Source organism: Setaria viridis, chromosome 9 (genome assembly GCF_005286985.2).
Source record: "Setaria viridis chromosome 9, Setaria_viridis_v4.0, whole genome shotgun sequence".
Classification (NCBI taxonomy): Eukaryota; Viridiplantae; Streptophyta; class Magnoliopsida; order Poales; family Poaceae; genus Setaria; species Setaria viridis.
The window spans coordinates 47,815,992-47,824,744 of record NC_048271.2 but is presented as its reverse complement, the minus strand read 5'-3'; the positions used below and the strand labels follow the sequence as shown (position 1 = coordinate 47,824,744).

Below are 8,753 nucleotides of genomic sequence, written 5' to 3'. Positions count from 1 at the left end.
CCCGAACTATGCTAAAAGACATTGAAGTATGCACTAGTAGATTGTAAATGTAGCGAATTTCTTAGTTTGATCCATCGATTTACTTGTTGTTTGATGTGTAATTGGTATGTGATATGTTGAAATGCGTTTTTGTTTCATCTCATGTACTATCAAAGTTGTGGTCATGACATAGTGGCGGTTGGACTATGCAATTTATTAGGTAATTCGGGAAAACCCGAACTCGATTTTTTCGAGTACCCAAAAATTCGGGTATTCTCTATTTTGGGTGAAGTTCGGGTAGCTATTTTGAAAACTTGAATTTACAAATACCTGAATTACCCGACCCGAATTTCACGAATTACCCGAATGCCCACCCCTACCAGGATCATAAGAGCTATTCACACTTCATGATGAAAAGCCATCAGCCATATGAGGCATGACCAAACAAACTTACATACCTATAAAAACAATGGGATGGATGCAAACATCTTTGGTCTTCTACATCCAACCAGCTATGTGGCACGTGTATAAAATGGTGTTGAATTAGAGACTGTGGACGTAGCAATAAGCGGATTGACCAAACAAGTCCATCAACTTGTGCTCCCGCACGAGCTAATATTTTAACCTTCAAAAAACAATATTATTACAGCTTACAACCATTGCCACTTGGCTCGGAGTCCCGCCAAATCAATCCTACCAATCTGTATACAGTCTACATTCTTGTACATCCACACATAAATCTACACATGCTTCACGCAACCGCGGTGGTCCAGCGTCCATGACCTTAAAATCCAGCACATGCTGCTTTGCCGCACCGCCACGGACGGGCGCCGCCGCGCCCACGCGCGCCCATGCGGCTTTATTGCTCTGCTTGCAACTATGGCCTGCTCCTAGTACCAACCGCGCGAGCGAGCCCGCCGGGCCGGGGCGCGCCGGCTACTGGCCGTCGTCGCGCTTGTGCAGGATCTTCCCGGCGAGCACGGCCGTCTCGATGACCCCACGGATGACGGACGTCGTCTGGCCGACGTCGCACTCGTTCCCCGGGAACGTCGGCCCCGCCGGGCTCACACTGTCCAGGCAGCTCAGCAGGTTCTCGTTGCACCGCGTGTTCAGGTAGTCATCTGCGGCAAAAAAAAAGTCAGCACTCAGCACAGCAGAGAGAGAGAGAGAGTAGTCAACGACAAAAAGCGAGCTCGCACAAAGGAGAGAGAGCAGAGGAGACGACGGGGCGTCGCGACACATGGACGCCGGAGCCACCACTCGTCTACTACTTGAGTGCGCTAGCAATGCGATGAGTGCGCTGGGCGGACTCAGGTCAGAGGGGAGGAGATACGGGGGGTGATGCAATCATGCGCGCCGAGCCGCCGACGCGTGCCAGCTGCCTAGCTAGCGAATAGCGATGCCACCGTGCCGTGCGGGGAAGGACGCGACGGGCCAACGGCTGGCTGGTGCCGCCCCGGCGCCCCCGCCCACGCCCCCGCGCGCGACGCGCCGATGGCTCGGGCGCATCGGTTGGTCTCACCTCTCACGGCAGGAACGCGGCCGAGCAGCGCGTTCGCCGCGTGACAAGGGCGCGCCGCGCCCCACATGCGCCCGCACGCAGTTTAATCCTATCAGGTAACCTTGTACTGGTCCAGATCGTGCTCTGATCGCGTTAGGTGGCGTGTCAGCTCGCGAGCTCCTGGCGTGCGGCCGGCCGACGGAGAAGCGGGACCTAACCTTTGTTCCGTCTGGTGCGCCCGCCGCCCAGGACCAGGCGAAGCAAATCCTCCTCTTCTTTTTTTCTTGTTGTTTCTTCTCGTGCTCTGTTTTTTCGGCTTCAGAAGAAGAGAGAGGAATGGAGGAGCGCAGAGTTTGAGAGGCCGTACTGTTGTGGGTGTCGACGCAGTGGTCGTGCACCATGCAGCAGGCGTCGAGGGCGTCGCAGGGCTTCTCGCCGGGGCAGCCGCTGTACAGGATCCCGCAGTACTTCCCGTACCTCAGCAGCGGCGGGACTTCCATTCCCCGGGACCGGGTGGACAAGGAAAAAAAAGAGCAAGCGCGTGTCAGTACCCTTTTGCCGGTGAGTACCCGACTGAAAACTGAAAAGCAGCAGGCTTCAGCTAAGCTTTGTCCGCCAGAAAAAATGCAGCTTCTCTGAAACTTTTGGGAGGGGGAAGACAAGTCCCAAACAGAACACAGAACTGCACGGAAAGTCGGCAAAGATTCCTCTGTAACAGCAACGGCAGATTACAAGGACTGTGACTTCCTTACCTGCGCAGAACGAGGACTCGCATTTCCGGCTACAACCCTGGCTCCCCTGAGGAAAAACAAACGCGTCCATGGCGGACGGAACCGATCAGCTCCAAAAGCATTCACCCACAAAAATTCAGATTCGGCTCGACCCCCCTCTCCTGTCCTTACCGCCGGTGGTGTCCCGAGCAGGTCGCCGATCTTCAGCGCCCGAGACGGTGACGCCGTCGCCAGCAGGAAGAGAAGCAGAAGCGACCACCGCGAGAACGCGAGAACAACGGATGCCATCCTCGCGGTGCTCGTTTGCATGTCTCGGCGCGCGCGTGTGTGGCGTGCGGGAGAGAGCTGGATAGGCCGCCGAGCGCGAAATATTTGGTCTCTTTCAGGTGGGCGCTCGCCCGCCGGCTGGGCTATTTATAAGCTTGAGGCGGTTGGAGTTTGGACTTTGATAGAGCTACCAAGGAGAGAATGAGCATGTACTCTGTACTTGGTGGAGATGGATCCGGGGAGCTGCGTACTTGGGCTGTGGAAGCTTCCGTCTCGCGTGTCCTACTGGGACAGGATCACATGAACATGGCGTCGTGGTTGGACTTGCACGTATACTGGAGCAAAACTACAGTAGCAAGTAACAGCAACACCTGAAAAGCACTGCTCATACTACGCCATTGTACCATACGACATATCCGAGCTAAATGTTGCGGCTGTTAATGGCGAGTTGGTGGCGTGACGCGGATCTCGCGCTGATCCCGCACGCTGATGACAGAACCGGGTGTCTAGCTTGCAGAGTTGCAGTTCAGGAGTTGCCGTCAGAGGAGGGGCACCGGATGGCTCTGGCTGCACAAGTGGCTGCTGTGGTCTTGTAGCCCTGTGGCCTACGTCTCTGTTTTGTATCATGATGATGGCATGCATATGCTCACATCAGAGGTTAGATTTAAACATTATTTATTTTTTTCTAGCTTCTGCTTTCATGTGGAAAGACTATTAACTCACCAAACAACTGATAGAATATACGAGATTTGACCACATGCATGCCAGTCCATGTCTTGGCAGCACCCATCATGCTTACTCAAATGTTATAGAAGCCAGATCAAACTGAAGAGGTTTAAGCGTCTTGAGGAATTAAGAGATGACTTTGCAACCGTAGAGCTTAGCCCCAACCGATGCACATTATCTATTTGGTCTCTTGGGTACTCTAGAACGATTGGAACATTGTGCCCGGTTCTTGTGAGATGAAACTAGTTTACGAACTTAATTAGTTCAGCTGTTCAGGTGAAAGACTGGAGACGCGTCGATCCGGTATCGTGCAAATCCGGTTTCCTGTTCCGTGCAAACTGTTCAGAGAATAGACAGCAACTTGCCACGTCTCAAGGGCAGGAGCCAGCCTGGCAGCCTCTCATTACTTGTGATCCGGTGTGGCAATGCGGTAACATGGATGGAGTGTAGCTTTAGAATCGGCAGGGAGCAAGAGCAATTATCACACCTGATTTTATAAACAAAATCGAATGCGCATCACATGTACGTCAGAATCTGTTTATTGATACATGTGATATTTATATGAATGAACATCATATCAATGTTATTACATAAACGATAAACATTATTACAAAATGACCCGAGGTCTGAAAGAAAAGTACATATATATCATGTCTTCAACGGAACGGGACTCCATCTCCACAGGCAGCCTAGAACGAAGCCATCATCTTCAGGAACTCCACATCATCTCTTGGGAGTTACCCGGGGGGCAAAGGAGGGGTGAGTACAACGAATTGTACTTCGCAAGTGTGGGAAAATATTGTGACATGAGGCTTAAATAGGAGGACTTTTTAGGGTTGACACGCGCTTAAGCAACATCACCTAGTTCTTATCCTAAGTCCTTGCACCTATTTACTAGATGTGAAACCACTATCTCAACCAGAACCATCCCATCAGAAAATCCATCCAAGACCTCAGAAATCCATCCGAGCAAACCACCATCAAACCATGCATCTTCTTCGTCACCACTAAACAAGAAGAAGTCCAGGCCGCTCTTGACCGTGAGCATGGCTGATATATCAGTTTTACACTCTGCGGAGATTGCACATCGTTACTCACGAGTCATGATTCCTATTATGCTTCACACTGCCAAGTGATCAGCTAGGGGCACACTACAAAGCCTTTACAAAGCTAGTACTCCCGTCCCTCAGCATGCACTAAGGTTTCACCTCTAACACTGTGAGCATCACCACTGCAGTGGCCCCCTCTTGTGCCACTCAAACCACCATGCATCAGGAATAGGTAGCTAATTAATTGGTCAGGTCTAGAGCCATATAGCTTTCATGGCTGCACGGTTAAGTCAGGTTACAGGCTTCGAGAACCGGTCCTTAGAATCCAAGGCACGAATCTAGCACGAACCCAAAAAACCAAATTAAAACCATCAAACCGTCATATCGCTCTTTCCATCCTGTTCAGATTCCCCACACCAACATATCCGAGGTTTACAACTTCCTCAACTTCATCATCAGAACTTATGTCATATTATTTTTATTTAACCCAACCAAATTCTTACTGCAAGGCTAATCATTATACTACAAACCAAACCCGGGCTTCAAGGAAGATATTGGAAATTCTAGTAAACCCTACCATAGGATTCAAATTTATGACTCAGCACATGCAGCTAATGGTCTAACTACTCTAAGTAAAATAAAATAAAGTAGGTTGCTGGATATGATCAAGTACACTTGCCGTAAGATTGGAACTGATAGACAATATCGAACTCTTGCTCCTCGAACTTCACGTCTTGATCAGCTTCTGTTAACGTCAAACACCATACAAGGAGGCAAACAAGGAATGAGAAAAATAATACACCATATAAAATAGTTTATAAAACTCCTATTAAAAGGTATTACACGTTGCTATGGTCGTTCGAGCATAAGACTTGGATAAAAGGCCAAAGGAGTTGACAAGAGTTTCTGAAGGATAAAGATTGAACGGATCATGACTTTAGATGAATTATGGTGAAAGAATTGTTTAAATCAGACAACATACAGGTGAGAACGAGCAAAGATTAAATTGCTGAAATTATCATGGCATAACCTGTCTCACATATGGCAAGCATGTTTGATGTCAACAAGGATTAAACTATTGGAGTTTGCAGGCAGCAGCTACTGCATGTGGTGGCCGGCTTGAGAATCAGAGACAACATGCTACAGAATTAGGCCAGCATGAGGCTTCTCACCTCTGACGTGGTGATTGATGGTGAACGGCGTGAGCCGACGAGGAAGGAGCGCCGGCGATAGCTTGGTACAGAAACGATGAGACTCCAACCACGGCATCGGCTTTTGTCCCGGCGAACGGCAACCGTAGCAGTAGCTTTAGCGACCATCCTCGCCGGAGCACGGCAGCGGCGAGTCTGCTCACACAGGACCTGAGGAAGATGGCGAATAATCTTTTACTGGAGAGCAAGGTAGAATTGCAAAGGGCCTCTTAGGAGTGGAACAGGGGGACAAGTTTGATGTGCTGCCTTTTATAGAGTTTGGAAGGAGTAGAAGAACAGCCAAGAGACATGAACTGTCGACGTTGGTGGAGCTTCACCTTAGTGCCACTATAGGGTGATTTTGCATCTGTGACCGTGGAAATTGATGGAGCAGCACGAAACGATTCCATTTTGCTCATTAGTGGCCACTAGTTTAATTTGCATTTAGGCAAGGCAATCATCGGCTAGTTGAAATAACGTGCATGCATGGCAAACGGAAGGCTCAAAGGAAAAGAAGGGATAAAGAAATGGAACTAGCCATGTCACGTGCCAAGAAAAAAAGAAATAAAAGAGATCAAAGGAGGTGCAAAAGAAAGAAAGGAAAATTATGTTGGATTTGATAATGGTCGTGTAGAATGGAAGGACTTTAGGAATTTGATTGAGATTTGATTGAACGAAAATGTAATCGGATTTCGAAATTAAATTCATTTTTCAATCAAATATTATGCAGCCATCATGAATGCAACATCCCATCTCAAGTTGATTTAAAATCTAGAAAATTATTTTTCCTATCTAAATTAATATAATAAAATGAAATAAAGGTTGGAAACTTTAAGAAAATAATAAAATCATTTTTTATTATTTTGTGTTATCTATTCACAACCCAAAATGGAAATTTTGGGTGTAACAGCAATGTCGGCGAATGCCGGCCGGCAACAACATGAGGTTTGCAACTGAATATAAAGCACGCGCACTATATCGATATGCAGTGGCACAACATGAGGAGTACATGCTATGGAGATGTTTGGTACAGTTATTGTAAGTTGAAGTTGTACTTGACTACTTGTACTGGTTTTGGTTAATCTTATCTCAATATTTTTTTTGTCTCAACAATTTTTTGGCTAAAGATGTAAATTGAGGGATGCAACTTTCAAACAAGCTATGTGCACACGCTTCTGTTCTTGCTATGAATAAAAGAATTAGCCAGTTGCACTCATGCGTTCTACATGGGCTGAATTCAGCCTTGTTTTTAGGCTGGGCCTTACACATTACGTGTTGAGACTTCGAAGAGAGCAATTAACGGTTCTATTTTGATCATGATGTGTGTGTGTGTGTGTGTGTGTGTGTGTGTGTGTGTGTGTGTGTGTGTGTGTGTGTGTGTGTGTGTGTGTGTGCCACTGCACGTAGTAAGGACAGAAGAATAGTAGCTATGTTTAGTGCAAATTCATACAAGAGTACCAAGAGCTAGTACAGAGTTAAAAAAATTTAAAGCAATATTTATCCATCATATCTTCTCTCAATAACTACACGATTACCATGATATTTTCTCCATTCGTCATCTCATCATTGATTGAAGCGTCCAAAGTTGTATGCTACTCCGTAACTCTGATCTTTTGTCGTTCCCTATATCCTCACCGCACGCTCCCCCGCAGACCCACCTATAGCCGTCTCTAGCTGCATTGTCGAATCTATTGCCACAACCCTACTCCACGTCAACAGCTTATTTTCACATCCTCGCGTCTCATCATCTGAATACTAGATAGGCTTATCTGGTGGTATTGCGTCTATTCGCAGTGTACATACTAGTGCATCATTTCTTTTGCTAGGTTTCCTTTTCCAAATTGAATTGTAGGTCATTTTGATTTTTCTAGGTTCATAGATATTATTATACACCTAGCCATACATTGTATCTAAATGCATGATAATATCTATGAATAAAAAAGCTAAAATGACCTACAATTTAGAATGGAGGAAGGGTTTTTTAAAAAGAAGAAAAACAACGTGCGACGCGGAGTCTAGCAGTGGCTTGATTGATGGCTATATCTTTAGGTGGTCAGTCGAACAAGAGATTTCTGCATACCTCGATGACATAATAGCTCCTGAATTCGGACGTCACCTCTGTATACATAACACCTTCTTCCACTCTATTCGGCCAGGTGGTCCATGCACAAGACTGCAAAGAGGCAGTGTTCCACAGGCGGACGAAAGCATCCTCTGCCGCGCGTCATGCAACGTCCGACGACGAAACAGCGCGGTGCGGACAGTGCAGTCTTCGGTTCCAGAAATCAGAAAACCGAGCCAAAACGGCCATGGAAGCGCATCATGAGACAATTCAGCTACATTTATTCTTCCCTTCTATGAGCACAGTCCTGCGTTGCTATTAGTCTCTCTCCACGATTGTACTTGTACATTTATGGTTCACCAATTCACCACCTGTGGAGTCCATCCAACCATTGCCTTTTGCCTCCTCCCTTTTGGCAGAGGGCTGCTCCCAGTGCAAAATCTGCACAAGCGTCCAAGGGACCCCCTCAAAAGGCTTTAAAGGGCCGAAAATTGAGCTGCTTTTCTCAAGCACATATGTTATGAAAGGGGGTTTCTGTGCATATGCTTGTATATAATTGGTTAGGGTCAGATTGATACTAATCATTTCAATTTTGTTCTTGCTAATATTCATGATAGCTAGGCAGTAGCTAGTTATCATCAACTTTTGCTGGCGGCTTGGACTTTTTTCTTCTACATTTCACGCTTTACTCTTTCCATTTGTTTTAAATACGTTGTGTTATGTATAGGCGTCCGCTAGAGTAGAGGAAGAGCTAATAGTTCTCTTGGTGAAATACATGCATGACACATTCTCATATGAAAATGTGCACTCTATGACAAAGGTATGCTATGATTGTTCCATAGAGAAAAAGAAAAATGATGATAGAAAATTATATTCTGTCTACATGATAGTGCGACGTCATCATGCATGCCTTTTTCCTTGCCATTCGATTCATGGATACACACGAAAACACAGCCTAAGAATCATACTTGTCAAACTTGTCTTTTTGACCCAAAGTATAAAAGGTTTTAGGATTTTTTATTGGTCAAACCGCTTCCATACATAGCTTTGGCCATCAATAAATTAAAAAACATGTTGATTGTAAATGTAAGGTTGATGTTCTTATAGTACTCATCATGAAAATTCATAATACGCAATCCTTTTTATCTGAGATAGCATATTTTTAAAAAAATTATTAGTCAAGGCGCCACCTTATAGACCGGGTCGATGTCCTGAAGGTAATATTTTGGACCAGATGGAGTAAGCAAC

The 8,753-nt window shown here is 46.2% G+C and overlaps 1 protein-coding gene across 1 annotated transcript; it reads right to left on the bottom strand.

Moving 5' to 3' along the window:
• Positions 1-552: 552 nt before the first annotated feature.
• Positions 553-2,649, bottom strand: LOC117836630 (probable phospholipase A2 homolog 2). Its single transcript, XM_034716096.2, has 4 exons — positions 2,383-2,649; positions 2,233-2,278; positions 1,848-1,973; positions 553-1,100 (listed from the first exon to the last, which is right to left on the bottom strand). The coding sequence occupies exons 1-4, from the start codon at positions 2,518-2,520 to the stop codon at positions 916-918; spliced, it is 495 nt and encodes a 164-aa protein (XP_034571987.1). The 5' UTR covers positions 2,521-2,649; the 3' UTR covers positions 553-915.
• Between the last annotated feature and the right edge of the window lie 6,104 nt (positions 2,650-8,753).

Bases quoted from the DNA above. Each gene is read 5' to 3' on its own strand.
- LOC117836630 (XM_034716096.2), bottom strand. From the start codon at position 2,520: ATGCAAACGAGCACCGCGAGGATGGCATCCGTTGTTCTCGCGTTCTCG. The intron at 2,279-2,382 runs GTAAGGACAGGA...GTTTTTCCTCAG, and splicing joins TGCTCGGGACACCACCGGCG to GGGAGCCAGGGTTGTAGCCG. The intron at 1,974-2,232 runs GTAAGGAAGTCA...GGGGAATGGAAG, and splicing joins CGAGTCCTCGTTCTGCGCAG to TCCCGCCGCTGCTGAGGTAC.